A 25,000-nucleotide genomic window follows, 5' to 3' on the forward strand; every position below is an offset into this window, starting at 1 on the left:
TAGCCAACAAGAGGCCCGCATTTACCTCCCGTTTGATTGGATGATTTGTTACAAAATATAGTCCAAAAAGTATAACTTCAGCAATGTCCAATTTGCATGGTGTGGTCCAATGTGTTATTGTGGTGTTTTAGTGCAGTGGCCTACAGGTGGGTGAGGCGGGTCTTACCTGCTGCTCTGCCCGCGCAGCCAATCACTGAAGCAGCTCCGCAGCAAAGCAGCCAATCAGCGGCCGCGGCTCTCCCTCACCCATCAATGCTTCCCAGTGAAAGAATTTCAGGTAAAGTTGACCCGCTGCCATTTAGTAATCCAAGGCAAATATATGCTTTGTGGCAGCGAGCAATGTTGATATTTCTAATAATTTACTTACTAATGAATGCGAGATAAGTGGCTGGCCGCTCCGCGTTGGGACAAAAGCAGAGAAGAAGGGAGGTGCGTCCGCGTCCCTACCTGAGAGGAGGAGAGAGAGAGAGAGAGAGAGAGAGAGAGGAGAGAGAGAGAGAGAGAGTGAGAGAGAGCGAGAGAGAGAGAGAGAGAGAGAGAGAGAGCGAGAGAGAGCGAGAGAGAGAGAGAGAGAGAGAGAGAGGGTCTGGGAAAAAAAAAGAAGCGGGGCAGGAAAAGTCGACTTACCTGTAGCCCAACTTCTGGCAACTCGCTCACTCTATTACCTGCTCCGACTTGAAAGTCCAGTTTCACAAGGAAGAATCAGAGGAAGCTAAATATGTCACAGGAGACAGACAAGTAAGTGATCGAGCTGGCGGAGAGGATCTCTGATGATCTGAACCTGCAAGGGGGAAACTTTTCACCTGCAATTTTTTTTAATGGCCTATAGTTTGTAGGCCAATTAAAGAAAAGTGTAATCTTAGGGTTAGGCTGTATCTGTAGCGTCATGTTCTGCTCGAATTGCTTTGATATTTCAGACAGATGTTGGATTATTAGGCCTAGTGTCAGTCAGGACTGGCTGACAAGCAAACTCAGTTGGCGCCGTGGATTTCGTTGCTGAATTCGCCATTTTTAACTGATGGAATTGCCTGCAAAGTGCACGGATGGGATTGTCTACGTTCTATTAAATTTGGACGAAAATAAAGAATTTTTGTCCTACTTCTGCAGGCGTTTTTCCCCCATATCTCTCGGCTCGCAGCTTGATGGCTGTGGTGCTTAGCGTGTAAAGTAAAGTAGGCTAGAATAGTTTGTGTCGCCTATCGGCCTTCTGCTGCCAACTTTTGTAACACTAGAAATTGCCTTTATTCAAACTAAAGTAGAAATAATAGTTTAATTTTTGGACTGCACACCTGGACCTAGCCTATAATAAAAGCCTGTTGAAGTTTTAATTTGATGGAAAGGTTTGTGCTAAAACGATACTTTGCAAATATATGCTGTGATAGTTGATAGGCTGATCATTTCCAATGTTTACTTGGAATATAATCAGAAATAGCACATTATAGGCCTAGTGTGCCCTTGGCCTACAGAAGACTGTATCCAAGTTATTCAAGTATGGGATTTGTTTCGTTGCCAATAACTTTTTGATGACAAATGTGTAATTACAACCAATTATCAAGATTATTATCCAAATATAGTCATATTGCTCCCAACAACAATAATGATACAAATAAGACTAATATTAGCCTACTATCATAATAAATAAATAAAAACCCATCATAATAAAAAATATTCATAATAATGATAGTAATAGTGATGATAATAATATGGTTGTGGTCAGTTGTGTGTCAGTTGCGTTCCTAAATACAAAACGATAAAATGTTAGACAACATCCCTGGTGGACTGTAGCTGTATGTTTTAGCAGTTGCCATCTGATGCCCTGCAGCCTGCATCAAGACACAGCCCTGCATGGTGAAAACTGAAAACAACAGGTGTACACCCTCTACTGTCTGTCTGCCACTATTATGAAATACTGTGGCAATATTTAGTCAAATCCACTGGACTATAAAGCTGTTGTGCAAACCACAAACATTGCCTGGGTGGTTCCACTGTGCCAAAGAGCATGTCAGCTTTCTTACTGTCTGTCTATGTTCCTGTTGTGCAGTAAAGTTGACTTGGATTTAGAATAGACGGAAGATTCACTGAGAGCGTGTTATAGTTATTAGCAAGAGAATACCACCCAAATGACGAACTTGTGTTATTCTAAATCTACCATATACGTCAATACTAATGGACATGATTCATGAACAACAGCTCTCTGCCATAGAAAAAGACCGGAGACTAAAATGTGATATTCAAATGAGTGCTGCATCACTGACAGTGAAAGGCAGACAGTTGGTGCATTCATATATCCTTACTTCAACTTTGACCTTTAACCTTTGAGCTTGAACTTTGACAAAAAAAAACATCACGTTATCGACTCGCTGTGTGTTCTGGTTCATCCTCAGCCTCGATCAAACTTTGCATTGGTGTGACATCTCAGATTAGGGGGCGGGGCCGAGCTGCTCTGTTGGTTCTGGCTCCGGGAGACAGAAGTTATGCCCCGTTCCATTTGTCCTGGGAACTATGAATCTCACGGTTCAAAGGTCACGAACCGTCCCTGTGGCATCACCTGCCCTAGGGTTTCCTAGCCCAATCTCGAGGGAGCCTCACCAGACCCTCTGCGCTTCAACAGTAGTCAAAGTTGTAGTAAATATTGTTTATTAGCACTTTTGTATTATTTGTGTCTCGTTAAATCCGTCGTACACACAGTACTGTCTAACTTCTATCTGTTGCCACAGTGTTTGTATGCACAAAACACAACTAAATGCATTGTTATCAACTGCTATTGCTAACAATGGCTAGTCTGGTGCTGGAGGGTTTCCCGACTGTTTTTTTTTTTTTTTCCCGATTTTTTATCCCATTTTATCCCCCATTAGTGCTCATTTGATTTCTCAATCCTGGTTGCTACTCCACCCTCTGCCGATCTGGGGAGAGCCGAGACTGGCTCCATGCTTCCTCCGAGACATGGGCAGTCAGCCAGCCGCTTCTTTTCACCTGACAGAGGAAGCTTCACCGGTAGGACATAGCACGTGGGAGGTTCACGCTATTCCAACCAGTTCCCTTGCCTCTGAACAGGCGCCCTTAACGATCAGAGGAGGAACCACATTAGCAACCAGGATATTGCATGTTTTTGTGAAGGGGGTTCCTATATGAAGGAAACCCCCGGGAGGCACGGGGAGAACATGCAAACTCCACACAGAAAGGCCATTTTGCCGACCCCACCCGGGCGGTGGGCACTCGAGGACATGCGGACGGGCACGCATTCCTTCAGCGTTCACCTCGTCCCCAGGTGGGAATCGAACCCACGACCTTCGAGCTGTGAGGCGATAGTGCTTACCACTGCACCACCGTACCTCCCCTTCCCGACTGTTTTAATGGAACGTGGTCAACTCAACTGGGATATTCCTCGTTCCCAATACAAAAGGAATGCCGAATTAATGTCACTTATGCAACGGGGCATACAAATAATCTATTCCATGTAATTATGCATGTTGTTCCATGGAAAGAGATGTGGAATCTTCCACATTCTTCACATTGATTTGAAAGATTAAACACAATGTCAACTTGATATGAAGCTTTCTTGTAAACTCAAAGAAAACAAGAACAAGTAAAAAGAGCTTGTATGACGCAATGCCATTATCACTGTGACTGCGAGTGTTCCAGTCAACAGACCGCCAACAATGTGTGTGTGTGTATGTGTGCGTGCGTGCGCGCGTGTGTGTGTGTGTGCGTGCGTGCATCTTCCGTGTGTATCATTTTGCTTAAGGTGTGACATTACGCTGATACCACCCAATCTGTCCTGACCCTGGTTTTGTAGCCGGGGGCTGGCTGCCACATTCAGAGGCTGGCTTGTGATTGGCTGAGTTCAAAGAGATGTTGTGACAACACTGTGTATTTAGCTACTCTGTGATCTTGACTTAAGTGGGCCTACAGAGAGGCAACGCTACCCCACCACCCAACACACACATGTACACACATGTACACACACACACACACACACACACACACGCACGCACGCACGCATGCACACACACATTGCATACACGTTTGTGTCCATTTACACATTTCTGCCCAATTGCTTCTGAATTCAAATGTTTGTGTGTGTGTGTGTGTGTGTGTGTGTGTGTGTCTGTGTGTCTGTGTCTGTGTGTGTGTGTGTTCCCCAGTAAGCGGCTGGTGGTGGTGGTCCCCAATGACTCGAGCTCGTTGGGGGCGGTGCGGCGGGCCTACACCAGTGAGGACGAGGCGTGGAGGTCGTACCTGGAGAACCCGCTCACAGCCGCCACCAAGGCCATGATGAGCATCAACGGCGACGAGGACAGCGCCAACGCCCTCGGCCTGCTCTACGACTACTACAAGGTGTGTGTGTGTGTGTGTGTGTGTGTGTGTGTGTGTGTGTGTGTGTGTGTGTGTGCGTGTGTGTGTGTGTGTGTGTGTGTGTGTGTGTGTGTGTGTGTGTGTGTGTGTGTGTGTGTGTGTGTGTGTGTGTGTGTGTGTGTGTGTGTGTGTGTGTGTGTGTGTGTGTGTGCGTGCGTGCGTGTGTGTGTGTGTGTGTGTGTATGTGAAATATCATGTGATGTGGTGAAAACTGCTCTACGACCAGGGGGGAATTTTGTCATTTTAGGGGCGTGGCCATTTGGGCTTCGGCGTCACAATTTTGTTTAGGGCACAAGGCCACGTGCCAGGGCACAAAGGCCATTGCTCTATTGACATCGTGAAGAGTGATTTCTCTGAAATCTGTGTTAAAATGTGCTAATAATGACACATCCTTTGCATTGATTGAACTGACACCACTGACGCTTTTAAAGCAACTGACAGTAGCAGGCTGCTAGCAGGGCACTGCCAAGGTGGCCTTAGGGATCTCAGGGCATCACGGCCAGAGGGACGGGCAACGGAGGCCTCTGTGTAATTTCCACCCTGTCTACGACTACTACTACAAGGTGTGTGGGAGATAGTATGTGATGTGGTGAAAATGGAATGTCTTAAGACCCTTAGATCAACAAGTCAAAGATCAAGTTGATATAAGGAAAGATGATATTCAGAGACTTTTGGACCGCTTCGTTTTGACTTGAAGCCTGTTCTCATTCAGCTGACTTCTAACTAAGAGCTGTGGGAGCAGACATCCCAGGTTTAACTTGAATGCTTCAGATATGATTTTAACACCTGCGTGTTCAGCAGCAAACCTCGAGGATTAGATCAAATCAGTCCGTACACGTCGTGTGATTACTTGGTTGACTATTTCTAAAGGCCTTCAGAGAAAAAGAGAAAAGCACAGAGGTTCAAAGGCAACGTCATGGATAGTGAAAAAGGTGACTAGTTTGCATCCCTGGGAATGTCACACTCTTTATTGTATTAGTTCACTTCAAGGCCGACAAATGAATACACAATATATTGATTATTATTATTATGACATTTCACCACATGCCAAACGACACCAGTGACAGAATATTGTGCAGATGTTGCAAGTTAAAAGGTGACCGTATGTGTTGGCGTTTGACCTGCATGTGCAGCCATCTTTGTTTTGAACCATTCCATCAAAGAGGGTATAGACGGTTTTCACCAGAGCGCAACCCCACAGCACTTCCTTTTTCTCAGCATTCGGCAAACTGCAGAAATATTCACTCGACATCGTTACTTTTGTTTTTCGCTGCTCAGATGTATAGACGGTTTTCACGGAATGGTCAGTCCTGCACTTGAATGTTTTTTTTTCTTTTATGTCCATAGCAAACACTGCAACAGGAAGTGAGCGGGGGTTCAATTTAGAATGTTTTTGTTGTCAAGTTAAAACCGTCTATAGATGATGGGGTGATAATTACCCACTTCCCCAAAACTCGGACAACTCTGAAACTTTTCCAGGAACAAAGGGAAAGTGACGCATTCCCTCTGCATGAGGATCTATGTTGTTTATGTTCGGCATTAACACGCCTCTTTCACTCCCACATGAGCTGCACCCACAGGCTGTACCGGTCAAATTCAGAGCTGCACCCACAGGCTGTACCGGTCAAATTCAGAGCTGCACCCACAGGCTGTATCGGTCAAATTCAGAGCTGCACCCACAGGCTGTACCGGTCAAATTCAGAGTTGCACCCACAGGCTGTACCGGTCAAATTCAGAGCTGCACCCACAGGCTGTATCGGTCAAATTCAGAGCTGCATCCACAGGCTGTACCGGTCAAATTCAGAGCTGCACCAATAGGCTGTACCGGTCAAATTCAGAGCTGCACCCACAGGCTGTATCGGTCAAATTCAGAGCTACACCCACAGGCTGTACCGGTCAAATTCAGAGCTGCACCCACAGGCTGTACCGGTCAAATTCAAGGATGTATGTGAAGGAGCATGATGTTGATGATACAATTACAATTAATGGTTCACACTTACTAACACTGATTTTGAATGCACTCACTGCCAACAATGCTTGTAGATTTGGCATAGCTAAATTAATTTAAACTTGAATATGACGCACATCCAGTGAGGCGCAGACGTGAGGCTTTTGTCATGACTCAAATATGAAAAGAACATGGGACACTTGAAGGTGTGAGATCACATGCACGGCGCTATATCATCTACATGATGAAATATCTATCCATATATAGGCATAGTGTGTATTCCCCTATTCTATTTTTATACAAGTGTATGAAACTCATTGTTGCCACGGTGGCTTAGCCCTTAGCAAATGGCAGTGGATTGTGTTACTTTCCGGCACAAAGTTGTCTTTTGTTGGGGACATGTATTGTCATCTTCTTTTCAGGTTTGCTTGGTGTCATTTGATGTCATTTTTTCCCTTCAGGTTCCTAAAGAAAAGAGGCTTTTGCCTGTTGCCAAAGTGGTTGAAATGACAGAGGAGCCGGAGAAGACCAGGTCAGTGTGTTTTAACCCCTACAACACATGCTCTTAACATGACTGTGCTGAGTGTTTAAGAAGAATCAATAGTAGAGAAAGATGCTCAAAAACGCTGACGAAGGCTTCGTGCTGAAACGCGTACGTTGTGTTTGAAACAGGAATAAAAACCCTCAAAAGGACATTTTTGAGTGCTGGCTCTTTCTCTACTACTCTATGGAAACTCTTGTGCCTTGCACCAAAAACTTTTTTTATCCGGTGAGTGTGCGGGCTGATAGCTCCCCAGCTAAATCTGCTTTGAACAATGCTTCCTATGACATCATCAGTGGGACAAAAATTGAAACAAACAGAACATTGCCCACTTGCTCCCTTTTATAATAGATAGATGAATTAAATTAGAAGTAGATTTTTGTGTGTGAAAATGGAACTATAAATCTTCACATCTGTGTATGAATTTAGACCAGGCGAGGGATTCACCCAGTATACAAAATACAGCATAGACTTTCAATCAGATCAAAATACAGCATAGACTTTCAATCAGATCAAAATACATCATAGACATTTAATCAGATGAAAATACGGCATAGACTTTCAATCAGATCAAAAAAAGGTTTCCACACGAGCGCAGAAATATCTCACGCATCCTGTTTGTCCCCGGTGTTTGTTCAGGATAACGTTGGTGAGCAACCCCAGCGGCCAAGGCGAGGTGGAGACAGTGGACAACCGCGTTCAGGTCCTCAAGTCCGTCCCCGTCAACCTGTCGCTCAACACGGTCACGGAGCACCTGGACTCCAAACGCGAGCATTACAGCTCAGCGGGGCCAGGACACGGACCCGGGCCCGGGCCGGGGGACGGGGGCCCTGCGGCCGTGGCGGTGGTGAAGGCGGAGGTGTACGCGCCCGTCTTCATGGGGGCGGGGCTTCACTACAGGGTGGACGCGGAGGAGTGTGCGCCGCGGGTGATCTACGAGCAGAGCCCGTACGAGGTGACCACCGTCAGTCACAGCTCGTACGTGAAAGAGGACCAGCGCAGTTCGCCTGACAGCCCCTACGAAGAGGAGAATGCCGGGGTGAGAAGAGAGGAACAGAGACACTTTCTAAAGTGTCTGCAGAGAGACATTCATCGTAAAAGAGGCACAGTTACCAGTTTATCAGTAGCCTCAATAGACCAGAATGCAATGCAGCCACAAAAGATATCTTGCGTTTGAGTAAGGAGCACGACTCTCACTTTTTCTCCACTGGAAAATTGAGGGAAAGTTGGTACAGCAGAAAACGAACACCCCATTTACACCTGGTTTTTAAATGCGACCTGTATCCGGATCAGTTATCTGGATAATGGTTGCTTTTCAAAACCAGGTGTAAAAGGGGTGTAAGAAGAGATCTGTACACAATGTGAGCCAGACTACCTCCAGATGTGGTCAGGAAGTTCTGATCACATCCTGATCACAATGCATTTACACCTTGCATTAGCATGTGTTTTTCCTTATCCAGACAACATCCAGATAACTTATCTGGATACAGGTCAAATCAAATAAAAAACAAGTGTAAATGGGGTGTCATTCACAACATCCCAAAAATATCTCCTGGAATGCACTGGACATCACAGATTAATAATATATTGGACAGATGTTTAAATTTGATTCACCAACCATCGAAAGAAATTCACAGCTTAAACAGGAATTTACAATTGATGTGAAGATATTTACTGCTACAACGCTGGTATATTTTCCCATTTCTGACATTGTTAAAAGGGTTCCCCTTGGACTAAATTAACGTAATCACATTTCCTCTTCCTCTGTATTGTGTGTCTTCTCAGCAGAAGTACCACACACCTTCCTCTCTGGCCACGGATGACTTCTTATTCCACCAGGAAGGAGTGTAAGTCACCCGGCAAAAACCACAACTAAAACACTGAAAACAAACATACACCATATTCAATATATATACAATATATAAATATATTATATATTCAATGTTTAGCATTGACAGTTACCTGTGTGGCAGTTACCTGTGTTTACTGACAGTTACCTGTGTGACAGTTACTTGTGTTTACTGACAGTTACCTGTGTGACAGTTATCTGTGTGTTTCCCCCACAGCTAGACCCGACTCTGAGAATGTATATTAGAAGGTATATTAAAATTCCTGATGAGTTATTAGTTGAACTAGAAACGGCTCATTTCCAGTATTTCCAGCGCACACAGCTGGCACGTGCAAGCCCTGCCGTGCACGCGCTCACAGACGCAGCTCGGCCGCCACGCGGCCTGACCCGAGCAACTGTGGGCCGCGCGCAGAACCCCTCGCCTTACTATAGTAGTGAGATTATATCCAGCATTATTATAATATTTGGATGTAAGCGCCGAACAAAACTCTATAGGAAACATTGCCATCTCTCTTTCATTCCACCCCCATCATATCTTGTTATATTTAATCACATAACATCTTGTGTTCGTGCGCTCACGTGTGTGTGTGCGTGTGCGTGTGTGTGTGTGTGTGTGTGTGCGTGTGTGTGTGTGTGTGCGTGTGTGTGTGTGTGTGTGTGCGTGTGCGTGTGCGTGTGCGTGTGTGTGTGTGCGTGTGTGCGTGTGGACAGTGACAGCTTCCAGTACACGCTGGATGCCACCCGCTCGCTGCGTCAGAAGCAGGGCGAGGGCCCGATGACCTACCTGAACAAAGGCCAGTTCTACGCTGTGACTCTGAACGAGCTCGGAGCCAACAAACGCCTCCGGCACCCGATCAGCAAAGTCCGGGTGAGCGGGTAGCGAGTGCACTGTAGCCTCCATCATCTCAGTTTGGAGAAATGTGTCAAATCATTTTGAGGAAAAGTGTAACGTTAAAAGACTGGAAGAAGGTCGGAGAGCTGGTTGGATCTGATCCAGTGGCAGGAGCCTTATAACCACCGCAAGAAGAAAGTTGACCAACCCAATAAATAGAGTGAAAATCGCGGTTTTTGGGTGATCGCATTTAGGCTTCAAAAATTATAAAAAGTTCTGTTCATTTGTGAAGATTATCATGCTGAACACAAAGGCCGTAGTTTCAATAAAAGTTTGTTCATCACAGAGCTTACATGTATTTCTGGCATCTACTCCATAGCTCAGTTCCTAACCCAGGCGTTGACAGTTGATGTTCTCAAACTCGATGGCCTTTGGTTGTAGTTTCTTTGGTGACCGTGTTCCTGTCCTCTCTCCCTGCACAGAGTGTGATCATGGTGGTGTTCAGTGAAGATAAGAACCGGGACGAGCAGCTGAAATACTGGAAGTACTGGCACTCTCGGCAGCACACAGCCAAACAAAGAGTGCTCGACATCGGTAAGATTTCACCGTAAACGCTCCTCCCTTCGTCCGTGAGGCCACTTCCCTCTCATCGCTCATATATATATTTTTTAATTACAGCAAATTTACTAATAATCAAAAGAATCAAAACACACAAACCAAAAGACGAGACGATGTATTTATGCTATGTATGTGTTTGCGTTTCAAATGCTGGAATGCACTAAGCTAATAAACAAGGCATGAGCAAACTAAGAGCAAACAAGCCCCCACCCAACCGTCTGCCCGGGGCCGTTCAGCTGCCCACCATCAGATACACCCAGGCACGCACACACACACACACACACACACACACACACACACACACACACACACACACACAACCACACACACACATACACACACACACACACACACACACACACACACACACACACACACACACACACACACACACACACACACACACACCCAGGCACACACACACACACCTGATGCAGATAATGCCTAGGCCTGTTGCTGGGACACATAACATAAATGCCCTAATCTCCTTGACACAGCCTGGTGGATTGAGCAAAACATCAATTTGTGAAAACGTGAGTATTTGGAAAACGTACACGCCAACATGGGCGACTTTTCGTCCTGGTTGTCTCCCATGGGTGCGTGTGTTGTTCCGGAGTCAGCCCCACACATTTGTACGTTGAAGCGTATGACCCTTGGCTGCCAGTGGGTTTCAGTTGTTGGATTTGAATTTGAGCGGAGCTGTTCTCAGCCTGGCTCAGTGAGCGTGTGTGAGAGGTTTGGAGGCGGTTTGCTTTTTGACAAGCTTGGACCTGCTTACCAGGCACAGCCTCAGAGGTATGTGGGAGAATTGGGGTGGATGGGAGATGTATACACTCTCTCTCTCTCTCTCTCTCTCTCTCTCTCTCTCTCACACACACACACACACACACACACACACACACACACACACACACACACACACTCACACACACACACACACACACACACACACACACACACACACACACACACACACACACACACACACACACACTCACACACACACACACACACACACACACACACACACACACCTATACACAGCTTGTTGGGACAGGGAATGGAATGCTAGCTGTTACCTTGGTTGGTCTTGGTCTGTTTACGTCATTCTTGCCCATACAGTGTTTTAGATCTCCATCTTAAATCTTGTGTTTGGATCATTTGGAGGCACTGACCTACTCCTCATCAACCTGCTCTTCATACACTCCTTATAATCTGTGAGGAAAAGCAAACACAAGTACACACATTTGAAAGTGAAACACTCCGGGAGTATTGCAGTAACTTCACCATTCAATTGAAGCTTTTGCATTGTCTTACGGTCAAATAGCAGCTGAACACTATCCCCGTGAAAAGAATACAGCGCTGAGTTTGGCTTCAGTTGTGTATAGTCATTGATTTATCAGTGGATCATCTTATGAGGAAGTGCGCTATCCTTTTCCCTACGATTCCCTGTGGGATTTGCCAGTGTAATGAGTCTGTGTTCGTATGTACAGTATATAGTGTGAGTTTTGTTTGTGTGCGTGTGCGCGCGCGCGCGCGTGTGTGTGTGTGTGTGTGTGTGTGTGTGAGAGAGAGAGAGAGAGAGCAAGAGAGAGCTTGTATCTGCATTGACTCACAGGACTGAAATAGATTTTCATTACACTCAAACTCGCATGTGTACACGCCCAAAATTGCACACACACCTGTCTGCATCTAGTACATATGCACGCACGCACACGCACACACACACACACACACGCACACACACACACACACGCACACGCACACACACACACACACACACACACACACACACACACACACACACACACACACACACACACACACACACACACACACACACACACACAGTTCCCCCCCCCAAGATGCTCAACCCACCTGATGAGCAGTCAGAGATGTTGAGTAAACAGGTGTAGTGATTGGGGATGGACTGTGGTTGTTGTGAATGTGCGTGCGTGCGCGTCATGTCCAAGTGTCTTCAACTATGCTTTCAGGTGGGGGTCGTCCACCTAGACTGTGGGGTCAAATAATGACACGTGGCACTCCATCCTGCTGCTGGAGGGCAGATCAGGCTGTGGCTGGATGCAGGCCGTAACCCGACACTGCCACAGGAGGATTTGAATAGCAGTTTGGGGTGGAGGGCCTGGGGCCATCTCTCACAGAATGGCATCATTTGAATGGACTTATTTAGCGGGGAAACTAACCGACATGCATGTTGCTGCCTGGCTCCATGCTGTGCACCTGCCCGGGCCAGGAAGACCTTCTCCTACATCCTGTCTGAGTCTCATCTTAGCCAGGGTCTCCAATCATCTGCCACTAGAGTCTGCAGGCTTCCATACCCACCAAACACCACACTATCCACAGTCACTTTTGCCTAAACCACTACAGAACCAAAGTGACATTATTCTTTTGGTTGGAGCGTCGACTTGACTATCGCTGAGTTTGACTTGGCAACACAAGCACCCAAAGCCGCCGTCGATGCGAGTCGATGCGATGATTTGTTTATTTGGCGAGGCTGCATAGCTCAGTCAGTGGTTCTCTTCTGCTTCTTAATGCCATATATGGCACTCCAGCCACACACACAAACACAATTCAAGCTTCATCTCATGATCAATCGCGGGCAAATGCCTCATAAAGCCCATTTGATTTGAATTTGAATTCACGCATAATTCCTTCGAATCATTTTTGCTCTGCGCCGATTTTCTTTTCGTTTCAATAAAACACACACACGTGAGTGAGCTTCATCCACGGCACTCCGGAGCACTTGACCCCCGTGAGCGCAGACAGAGTCGCTCTCTCTCTATAGTCACACGGGTCAAAGGTCAACCACAGCCGGCCGGTCGGTCACTGAGCTCACCTCACCTGCCGGGCTCTTAATACGGCCCTCCGAGCCAGATAGGCCCTCTCCACTTCCTGCTGCTGCCTTTGAAGCCTGAGAGTTTGTTTACCGAAGCAGATAAGCTTTTATCTAATAAAATTGAAGCGTGCCATTCGATTGCTTATCTCATTCAACAATAACTTTGTATTGTTTGAGGAGGGGTGGGTTTTTTTCAGAAGGGAGGGGAAGGGTTATTTTGGAAGTTATGATGTGATTGGAGAAATAAACCACCTGACACCCCTCCTGCTTGCCCCCACAGCCGACTACAAGGAGAGCTTCAACACCATCGGCAACATCGAGGAGATCGCCTACAACGCCATCTCCTTCACCTGGGACGTCAATGAAGAAGCTAAGGTAAAGTTTATATACATAGCCTATACATAGCCTATGTATTGATGTACTTTTCCCACAAAATAGGGTACAACGTCACTATGACTGTACTTGTTCCAGTGTAAGGTGCAGCTCTGTACCGTATTTTCTGTTTGCTCTCGCTGGGGGCGTGTCTGTCGCGGATGGGAAAACTGAAAAGTGGCGGATCCGGTTTTTGTGCTGATTCAGGTGTCGGCAAACAAAACGCACGAGCTCGTCAAATTAACCGGCGTTTCTCTGTGATGCATTGCATGCACAGACATCACTCACACACACACACACACACACACACACACACACACACACACACACACACACACACACACACACATGCTGGGAAAACGGATTGCGTGGGAATCATAGAATTCCGCCCAAAAAACGATTCCGGAATTCTTGTGTCGGTCTTGTACAGGCAACATTCTATCTTGTCTCACTGATATAGTCGAAATGAGGACAAATCTCTTCCGTCCAACTTTTATTTCTGTCATATTTATCTTTTGTTAAACCCCAAATGACACTCTGAATCAACATGTTTTACCTCACTCGTCCAATCACGTGTTTTCCACTGTAGCACACTTGACTGTCCGTGTCCATCATAAAAAGTGACGGACAGTCTTTGGTAACCGCAGATGTGTGCTTTGCGTCTGTTTGTCCTCTTTGTCCCGTGTGGCCCACTCCTTTGTGGCCACTCCTTAAATGGGGCCCCTGTCACTGTTTGAACTCCACAGGCCCCCAAGGGCCAACACACCTCCCCGTCCCCGTCCCCCTCCCCGTCCCCGTCCCACCCACTGCTGTTTGTTTTGCCCTCATTTCTGTGTGAATGTGACTGACTCTGCTGCATGGGAGTGACTCAGTGTGCGTGCGTGTGTGTGTGTGTGTGTGTGTGTGTGTGTGTGTGTGTGTGTGTGTGTGTGTGTGTGTGTGTGTGTGTGTGTTATTTGGCTCTTCCATTGTAATAGCGACCTGGGGACAAAGAAGCTGCTGGAGGAAATCCAAGCACACTTCTCATGGGCTAATATTGACTCTCTCTCTTTTGCTCTATTTCTCTCTCTCTCTCTCTCTCTCTTTCTCCCTTTTTCTCTCTCTTTCTGTCCCTCCCTGTTCTATATATATGGCCTATTGAGCCTGAGTATACCTGTTGTTTTCAGGTGAGAGCAGTATAGGGGCAGGTGTATTGCCTAGGCCAGTGTTGTTCTCAGACATTTTTGGCTCCCCCTTTACCTGATTTCTGAATCCATGTTCCCCCTTTACCTGATTTCTGAATCCAAGTATCCCCTTTCTCCGACTACAACGTTTTGCTTAGAAAACTGCAAGAGAAAACGACAGCATATGATGCAACGAATGAATGATGAACCCAGAAGAATATTACAAAATAAGGGTTATTGAGTGAAAGAGTTGCAATTAGAGCTTCCTAACATTTAATTTATGTTCATCAATTTGAAGTCCTTTCCATTCAACATGTTGTCTTTGTTCTTTGGCTCTGTGTAACAAAGAATGAGATTCATTTGGCTAGAGGGAACCCTGGCTGGTTTCCCGACTGTTTAAGTGGAACGCCGACAACTCGGGTGGGACGTCACTCAACTGCGATATTCCTAGTTCCCAATTCAACTGGACCGGACCAACAAATGGACTGGAGCATATGTGGAGGAATTTGCTCATGGCAAGAGGAGGGTGGGAGACACGGGGAAGGAGGCACTCCTTAAGGCTGCTGTTTTTTAATGGAGTTTTTATGGTTCAAGTTAATAACCAACCACCTATGGTTGATTGAAATGCCTCGGATTGCATGGTAGGAAACACATTCATATTCAACAACAACCCGCAAAGACTCAGGCAGGAGGTCCCAAACAAAACACTGTCACGCTACAAGCCAACTCCCAAGATGTTGCTGCATGTCCTGCCGGAGTATTGTGACTCTGGAGCTAGCATTATAAACCACTAAACCCACCACAGAAAACACAAAGTGGTAAAGGCTGCTGCTGGTTTAGCATCTGTCTTGTCTGTGTCTCCCTCCCTGCTTTCCAAAATGTCAGAAATCATTTTAAAAGACTCTCCGGGGGTGGGCTGCCTGGTGCCCGCTCTCCTTCATCAAATCATACTTCTAACACATATACAAAATGGCCAAATTTCATTTTGTGTCCAAGGTCATATATTGGGTTTGTGTGTAAAACAGTGAAAATGTTCCACTGAAGCCAAATATCTGTCCATCTTTGCAACATTGATTTAACCAGTTGTCTGAGGATGCATTCTTATTTTAGAGCGACATCAAATTCATATTGACCATTTAAATTGTGGAGTAACATGAGGTTCCTCTTCTCCTCCTCTCATCTTCGTTTGTTAGAGAAAATCTTCCATACTGAACTATTGTGTGTGAGTCTGTTTGAGATGTGCCTACAGATTGTTGACTGTGTTCTGTTAGATTGTAACTATAATGGACACACGTAATATAGGAACATCTTCTCCAACCTTGTCCTTGGCAGATCTTCATCACGGTGAACTGTCTGAGCACAGACTTCTCCTCTCAGAAGGGCGTCAAAGGCCTTCCCCTGATGATCCAGATCGACACCTACAGCTACAACAACCGCAGCAACAAGCCGCTGCACAGGGCCTACTCCCAGATCAAGGTCTTCTGTGACAAGGTGAGAACCGCCCGGCTCAAAATAAAACGACTACAAAGTCACTTTCCCCCTAGATTTGTAAAGGAGTTTGTCATCTTCTCAACCGGTGACGTTCAGTTCACTGCCACCATTTAAAAGAGTGCCAATGGTTTGTTGACATTTTGTGCTAGCAAACATTTGATCTGTGTCAATAGTGGAGAGACTCATTTTGCACTTGTACAGCCACTGCGGTGAGAGTGATGACTTCCTGCGGTGAGAGTGTTGACTTCCTGTTGTCATTATGCACCTGTGTTGTGAATGGATTCAAGCGTGTCGTGCTAAACGGGAAATACTACTGCATTTTAACTTCCTCTCCCGCTCTGTGATGTCAAATACAATAAACGCCAGTTGAGAATGAACTGCATAAGATAGAAAAAGTGACTGCAGCAATATTCATGGTGTGTGCGTGTGTGTGTGTGTGTGTGTGTGTGTGTGTGTGTGTGTGTGCGTGTGTGTGCGTGTGTGTGGGTGAGTGTGTGTGTGTGAGCGTGCCTGCGTGTGTGTGGGTGAGTGTGTGTGAGCGTGCCTGCGTGTGTGTGTTTGTGGGAGTGTGTGTGTGTGTGTGTGAGTGTGAGTGTATGTGTGAGCGTGCCTGCGTGTGTGTGTGTGGGAGTGTGTGTGTGAGCGTGCCTGTGTGTGTGTGTGTGTGAGTGTGATTGTGCGTGAGTGTGATTGTGCGTGTGCGTGCGTGTGTGTTTGTGTGTGTGACCGCAAAGGGTTTTAGACAGAAGACACGGGAGGTGAAGCGAGGGAGATTATTCACAACAGTATTATTTCTCCCTCTAGTGGTTTGGCCTGCACAGTGTGCCATCACACACCCACCTGGACACATACAGTACTGCATGCAGTTCACACACATACAGTCAGACATGATGCAGCCCCTCATGACAATCACGTTTTATTATGAAGATTGATTCTGTGGAAATGTAGACCGTTGCCACTGCATCATATTGTCAGGGGGACAAAACAGGAAGCTTGTGCTGTTTCCTTTGACTGATGTGTTTCATCTCTCGCTGTCTCTCCGTCACTTCCTGTCCTTCTCAGGGAGCAGAGAGGAAGATAAGGGACGAGGAGAGAAAGCAGTTCCGCAAGAAGTCAAAAGGTTTGAGCTGCATGAAAAAAACAAAAACTAAATTGCCTTTGATTTTTCGTTAATATTCGGGCAGATTCTAGATCGAGGGTGCAATTTGAGGGCTGGAAGGGTAGATGAATAGAAAAGGTGTCCATCTTGTTTACGATGCCTGAAAGGAAGTGATTGGGAACTATGTGTGAAAGAGCCTGAAGTATACATTGTGGAGGAGTGGAAGGGATTCATTTAGCCACCTGCCATCTCTGCCTTTCTGTTCTGAATATTGTTTTGTCATGATGTCTCAGGGAAGGATGGAGGCGTAGGAGTGATAACAGCTCCTAAGAAGGCGGACACCACCTACTTCAAGACCATGACGGACCTGGAGGCCCAGCCGGTCCTCTTCATCCCCGACGTTCACTTTGGCAACCTGCAGAGGGCCGGACAGGTAGACTCATCCTGCATCCCACTCTCTCCTCTCAGCAAATACTGAAAGAAGAGTTTCATATCTGCTCATTTCAGCTATCTATATATTAAAGAGAAGCCACCATCTAATATCAAATGGTCCTTATAGCTGCATTTCAACTCTGAGTGTTGATTCTACTTTTCTCATCTTTACACACACGATCAAGAATATTTGAGTCTCCACAAGCTCTACTATGATAGTTCTAGTCTTTGGAGAATTTCGTCACTGCTTGTTATTATATTGTAAGTGTATGTTTTTGTATTGGCACATAAGGTTCCATACAACAGTGTGCTGTACCATTCACTTTCAGGTGTTTGCCTACAACACAGAGGAGATTGAGAGAGAGGGGTGAGTTTGCATCACCAGCAAATCAGCAAAGTTCAAAACAATGCATTGACATCAGTTCAAGTTATGTAAATGATACATATGCAAACAAGCGCACGTGCACACGCGCACGCACACACACACACACACACACACACACACACACACCACAAGTGAGGGATGCAAACAAAATGCATAAGTGTACGGCACATGACGTGTGTGTGTGTGTGTGTGTGTGTGTGCGTGTGCGTGTGCGTGTGTGTGTGCGTGCTTGCGTGCGTGCGTGTGTGTGTGTGTGTGTGTGTGATCAGGAGTGTGCTGGTGAAGAGGATGTTCAGGTCGTCAGATGAAGACATATGCCCCTCCCCTCACAAACAGATCAAAGAAGAAACCCACAAGAGAGGTAGGCTGCCTACCAAACCTGGGGCTTGTCAAACAGTTTGGTCAGTACTGTGACATGTTTTTCCTTGGATTTGCTGTTGAAGCATTTTGAGTTTCTGTAGGTGGCGCTCTTATCTCTTATCACAGCTGTCAGAAGTTCCTGTATGTTTCCCTGGGATCGATCGATCCACTACATTCTGAGCAAAAATCTACAATCCAACACATCAGACTTTAGATACATGAGATTAAAATTCTATATAAATAGATAAATAAAATAAAAAGTTGAAAATAGAAATGCAATCACCACTGTGTTATATCAATTACCACTGTGTTATATCAATCACCACTGTGTTAACTTATTACTGTGTTATATCAATCACCACTGTGTTATTACTGTGTTATATCAATCAGTGATAGAAAGTAGCAGCAAGATGGAAATTTCTTTCGATAATAATGTCATGGATTATTATTTAAATTGAAAGATTGCCAGCATTATAAGCACCGGTATTTCGGAGCACAATGATCAAAGACAATGGAAGTGACAAAACATCTTGACACTGAAGTTTAGCTAATGTTCACGTCTCTCTCTTCACTACTCCACCTACACTTTCCAAAGAAAGGCGGACAAATTGTCTTTAATGTAGCTAACAGTTAAGGCTGGTTCACGGCTAAATGTAGCTCAAAGTTAAGGCTGGTTCAAGGCTAAATGTAGCTAACAGTTAAGGCTGGTTCAAGGCTAAATGTAGCTAACAGTTAAGGGTGATTCAAGGCTAAATGTAGCTAACAGTTAAGGCTGATTCAAGGCTAAATGTAGCTAACAGTTAAGGCTGGTTCAATGCTAAACGTAGCTAACAGTTCAGGCTGGTTCAATGCTAAATGTAGCTAACAGTTAAGGCTGGTTCAAGGCTAAATGTAGCTAACAGTTAAGGCTGGGTCAATGCTAAACGTAGCTAACAGTTAAGGCTGGTTCAAGCATGGATGTATTAAAAGAACGGGTTCAAGGCTAAATGTAGTTAACAGTTAAGGTTGATTCAAGGCTAAATGTAGCTAATAGTTAAGGCTGGTTCAAGGCTAAATGTAGCGAACAGTTAAGGCTGGTTCAAGGCTAAATGTAGCTAACAGTTAAGGCTGGTCCAATGCTAAATGTAGCTAACAGTTAAGGCTGGTCCAATGCTAAATGTAGCTAACAGTTAAGGCTGGTTCAAGGCTAAATGTAGCGAACAGTTAAGGCTGGTTCAAGGCTAAATGTAGCTAACTGTTAAGGCTGGTCCAATGCTAAATGTAGCTAACAGTTAAGGCTGGTCCAATGCTAAATGTAGCTAACAGTTAAGGGTGGTTCAAGGCTAAATGTAGCTAACAGTTAAGGCTGGTTCAAGGCTAATCCCTGTGTGTCTCCGCAGTGCTGCTGTATGTGAGGAAGGAGACAGACGAGGTCTTCGATGCTCTGATGCTCAAGTCTCCCACACTCAGAGGCCTTATGGATGCTGTGAGTCATCAGCTCAAGTGTTTGTCTTTGTATCCCTGTGAGTGATTTTGTGTGTGTGTGTGTGTGTGTGTGTGTGTGTGTGTGTGTGTGTGCGTGCGTGTGTGTGTGCATGCATGCATGTGTGCATATGTGTGTGTGTGTGTGTGTGTGTGTGTGTGTGTGTGCGTGCGTGTCAGCACATGGGAATGAGCAGTGTCACGCTTGTTAAAACTGCAGCATGTATTCACATACTTGGTGTCGTTGGTTCTTCATAGATATCAGAGAAGTATGGCGTGCCCACGGAGAGGATAGCCAAAGTATACAAGAAAAGTAAAAAAGGGTGAGTGAGAGCTTGTTACAGTGTTTTGATCAAGTGTTTTGATAAAGGAAGGAAACACGTGATTTCTGAGAGAGAAATAGTTCAGATTTTCCTTTTTTATTAGAGGCAAGTTGTAGATTTTTAGAAGATCTTGATGACTTATGAAGAAAGAATAAGCAATAAGAGTCTAGAGTCTGTGGTCTGTTTGTCTGGATGAAGAAGGCCTTATAGTCTAGCAGCAAGTCCTCAAAAAAGGCTTTAGTTTTTGAGATACCCCTACCTGAGGTAGAACAAAACACAACAATGATTTTTCTTATCTTTAGGGTTTCCCATTAATGAAATTGATTGTTGCTGCTAGACTAATAACTGTTTTGGTCATGGGTTTCATACACTGTCTGTAATAAAACATCTAAAAGGCAAACATCAGGGAACCCTGGGACAAAATATGATCAGATGGGGGTCCGTGGTCTAATTTGAGTCAGTTTAGGGGTCCAGGTCCTTGTGGTCCACAATATTTATAACAGCCGAGCTCCTGAGTACCTCAAAGACCACTTTCTGAGGAGCGGTGATGCTCATGCACACCACACCTGAACCAAAATTGCTGACCTGTGCCTGCTGAGGTTTAAAACCAACATGGGTAAGTGTTCGTTTTAATTTTCTGGTGCGGTGCATTGGAACAAGCCACCTTTACTTATAAAAAGTACCAGAAATCAGCATCTTTAAAAGTCAAAACCTGCAGACTGCGGTTGAATTTGTTCTTCAGAACCTAACCTAAAATAAACACTGACATTTAACACATTTTTACACTCACATACATAGAGAGAGGTGTTAACCTCAACCAAACAAAAAGCAGTTTAACTTTCCATCTGATGGCTTTCTGCAGCACGCATAGGGGGACTATGAGATGACGTACCCCTCGGCCAGATACAAAGATCTCCACCACCCCTGTGACCACAACAGGAAATGTTTGCAACAAACACAGGCTCGTATGAGCCCCATCACCTAAATCTCAAGTCTATTTACACCTCAGAATGTACATAGTCACACCATGTTAGAAAGGCTATCTGGCAATAATTTTTTACTACTCTTAAGTCACTTCACTTCTAACAAATGAATGACCTTTTTGCATGTTGCTATGCTTTTTTTTTTTTTTTTTATTGCACTTATGGGAGAGAAAATAATTACAAAGTTACAATTACAAGTTGCAAACACATTTTCAGAGTTCTTTCCTCCCAGCGGCTGTCAGACTTTTTAATTCTGTACACTCCTGAGTGAACAATGGTTTAAATTGCTGCTCTCATTTGGCTCAATTGGCTACTAAATGCACTTTTATCCAGCACTTTTTAATGTAATTTTAATGTAATTTTTTACTTAATGCAATTTTACTTGTGTACGGTAATTGTTATATTCTGTTTTTACTGTTGTTGACTATACGTGCTATTATGTTGCTGTCTTTTTTTTAACCCTGTCCACTTGCTGCTGTAGCACTGTAATTTCCCCTTGTGGGACAAATAAAGGATTATCTTATCTTATCTTATCTTATTATTCTAGGCCTAAAAAAATATATGTTATATATATATATATTATATAACTTAACCTACAGTATCCATCTGACCTGAACCACTACCGTCCCATCTCCAACCTCCCCTTCATCTCCAAAACTCTTGAGAGGGTGATTGCCGCCCAACTCCAGTCCCACCTGGACTCAAACAACCTCCACGAACCATTTCAATATAGTTTCCGCCCTAATCACAGCACTGAAACAGCCCTGGTAAAAATCACTAACGACCTCCAACGTGCAGCTGACTCTGGACTACTCACCATCCTCATCCTCCTTGACCTCTCCGCTGCTTTCGATACTATCTCCCACCAATACTTCTGGAGCACCTGGCAAACATTGGAATCACTGGTGTTGCACTTTCCTGGTTTGCATCCTACCTCACCGACAGACAACAGTTTGTCCAACTAGGGAACCACACGTCCGGGTGTTCTGCCGTTTGACCCAGGGGTCAGTATTGGGTCCACTCCTATTCATCACCTACCTCCTCCCCCTGGGTAAAATCCTCCGTCACCATGGTGTCCAGTTTCACTGCTACGTCGATTATCCCCAGGTCTATATCTCCACCAAACCCACCACCGCTCTTCCTCCCACCTCCCTCACCGCCTGCCTCCAGGACATCAGGAGCTGGATGAGCAGAAACTTCCTAAAGTGAAACACCAGTAAAACCGAGGCCCTCCTCATCGGCTCCCCTATTCGGACTGGCCTAATTTGGCTCTTTTTCAGGGATTGGGGTAGTTCTAAAGAACAGCAAAAGAAAATCATTGTTGTGTTTTGTTCTACCTCGGGTAGGGGTATCTCAAAATCTGAGGGCCCTTTCTGCTAGACTATTAAGCAAAAGGCATTCTACATTATATGAACCTCAGTGTTATTTACTGTACATCTTCCACTCCCTCCTCTGTTTTGTGTCAGGATACTGGTGAACATGGATGACAACATTATCGAGCATTACTCCAATGAAGACACCTTCATCCTCAACATCGAGAACTACGCAGACGCCTACAAGATCACGCTCACGGAGATCTGACCGCTCATTGGCTGAACTGAAGGACGGGCAGAATCTCATTGACTTAAGATTCAAGAGTCCCCGTGACTGCCGGTTGGCTGGTGATTATCTACATGGGACCACTATTGATCGGCTGATTAGCTGATTGACTGTATTGTCGGATAATGTGTTTGCTGGTGTTCCGTCATGGCTCTGATAGCAAATTTACTGGATCTGACTTAGCCTGAGGACACGCGCTCCCTCTCCGACACTGTTACAATATAAAGCCAGATGGCTTTTCTGTCCAAGAGGAAGATGAGAAAAATGAGAAGATGTCGGACAGTACGATTCATTCACTTCCTCGTTGTATCCCCTTCCACTTAACTGCTGAATATTTCTACTGTATAAAAGAATTTGTACTTTTCATCTCATTCTGTACAGACTTGTGTTTTTGCCAAATAACAGTCAGGAGTAGCTCCATGAAAAGCCTGCTGTACATAGTCGGTGTTAAAAGGTCCCGAGTTTCAGTTTTAGCAGCTTCTTTGCATGCCCGTCTTTGTTCGTGTCTTTTGTTAGCTGTGTTATTTATTAATGCTTTTAATGACGTTTTGCATTTCTTTAGCGATTGATCCAGGCATCTCAAGTACTTTACATTTCAGTTACGTGTCTGGTAGCGTTTATTCAAAACTTAAGTCCCTCAGTGTGAACGTAATCGTATATCTCCAGTGCCCGGTCTCCACTTTCAGCTATGTTGTAACATTTACATGTCAACAAATAACCTAAGTGCCAGTGTGTGTATATACCGTATGTAGGGCCTGACATGAAATACTATCATTCAGACAGACTGTAAACAACGTCTGAGGGGTGAAGCACTTGTTGGCTGATGCTTAGATCTCCTCTGTGTTTGGCTATGTTGGAAACTGAATAAAGATTTGAACCTACACACAGACCTGATCATCTTTGGTAAAGTCATGTCTTAACACTGCTTTAGATGCTACTTTGTCTGGAAATAATGAAGAATAATAACACAATCGTCCATTTTTCCATTTTGTATTTATTTGAATAACAAAATGGACATTCTACACAGAACACAAAATGCGAGTAACAATACAAAATCTACAAAATGATAGTGACAAAGTTTTTTTTGTTCGACAGAAGATAACAATTGTACAGTATAAATGGATACAACACTGTTTTTTTGTTTTGTTTTTTCATTTGTCTACATTTGGCACTTGACCACAAGATGCTATTTGTGTGAAATGTGGGACTGGAGTACCTGATCAGCTATTTGAAATGTGGGGAAGCCAACTGCTGCCCTCCTCCTCCCCCCACCACCACTTGTCAGGCTATCTGATGTTGCTTACTAACTAGTCTCAATGCCAGACCCATGAGAGTTCTTATGCTGCTACACTACGTTACTGCGTGCTGCAGATCTCACTCTGGGTCTGATACACTATGTTACTGCATGCTGCAGATCTCACTGTGGGTCTGATACACTACGTTACTGCATGCTGCAGATCTCACTGTGGGTCTGATACACTATGTTACTGCATGCTGCAGATCTCACTGTGGGTCTGATACACTACGTTACTGCATGCTGCAGATCTCACTGTGGGTCTGATACACTACGTTACTGCATGCTGCAGATCTCACTGTGGGTCTGATACACTACGTTACTGCATGCTGCAGATCTCACTGTGGGTCTGATACACTACGTTACTGCATGCTGCAGATCTCACTGTGGGTCTGATACACTACGTTACTGCATGCTGCAGATCTCACTCTGGGTCTGATACACTACGTTACTGCATGCTGCAGATCTCACTGTGGGTCTGATACACTACGTTACTGCATGCTGCAGATCTCACTGTGGGTCTGATACACTACGTTACTGCATGCTGCAGATCTCACTGTGGGTCTGATACACTACGTTATTGCATGCTGGGTCTGGGACACTTTTAGCTCCAAACTGCTATCAGAATCCTGGCCAGTGATTGGTTTCCGATATCCTGGGGGCACTAATCAGTAACAACTTACCAACCAACCTGACTCTGTTGACTTTTAAAAATGAACCACTCTCTCATTGGTGCTACAACCTGTCAGTTATTCAATTTTGACCCCTAGACCCGCCCTCAAAACAGCAGCAGGGGCTGCGAAGTGGCACGGACTCATTCGTAGTATGCGGAGCGCAGCGATTCAACGTAATACTCGAGTCTGGGAAGAGACTACTTACTAACTAGCACTGACAGATGCAAATTAGGCAGTGTGTTAGCAGGTGGGAAGCAGTAGATAGCTAATGTACCGCAGGAATGAGTGCGGAAGTAGCACTTCCGGTTCGCAGGGGGGAAAGTGACTGGGATTTTAGTGTGGGTATTTCTGTTAAATACATGA

The 25,000-nt window shown here is 45.1% G+C and overlaps 2 protein-coding genes across 4 annotated transcripts in view; one reads left to right on the top strand and one right to left on the bottom strand.

Annotated features, from left to right (window-relative positions):
• Positions 1-596: 596 nt before the first annotated feature.
• Positions 597-23,552, top strand: grhl2b (grainyhead-like transcription factor 2b). 2 transcript variants are annotated; one of them, XM_083646675.1, is made up of 16 exons: positions 597-738; positions 4,146-4,338; positions 6,766-6,836; positions 7,485-7,884; positions 8,631-8,692; positions 9,406-9,562; positions 10,009-10,120; positions 13,282-13,376; positions 15,869-16,027; positions 17,090-17,147; positions 17,420-17,559; positions 17,888-17,925; positions 18,213-18,304; positions 19,683-19,768; positions 20,023-20,087; positions 22,537-23,552. In XM_083646675.1, exons 1-16 carry the CDS (start codon positions 719-721, stop codon positions 22,649-22,651), a joined length of 1,863 nt encoding a protein of 620 aa, XP_083502801.1. In that variant the 5' UTR covers positions 597-718; the 3' UTR covers positions 22,652-23,552. The 2 variants fall into 2 exon arrangements, with proteins under 2 accessions (XP_083502801.1, XP_083502802.1); XM_083646676.1 differs by having other exon boundaries at positions 8,634-8,692.
• Positions 23,553-23,663: 111 nt separating this feature from the next.
• Positions 23,664-25,000, bottom strand: part of LOC310785563 (neurocalcin-delta B) — a 29,239-nt gene continuing 27,902 nt past the window's right edge. For both annotated transcript variants that reach the window (XR_014553184.1, XM_083646681.1), the window contains one exon: positions 23,664-25,000. This exon is cut by the window's right edge. The gene's annotated coding sequence lies outside the window, so the exon portion shown is untranslated.

This window comes from Poromitra crassiceps (assembly GCF_964638095.1).
Source record: "Poromitra crassiceps genome assembly, chromosome: 11".
NCBI lineage: Eukaryota > Metazoa > Chordata > Actinopteri > Beryciformes > Melamphaidae > Poromitra > Poromitra crassiceps.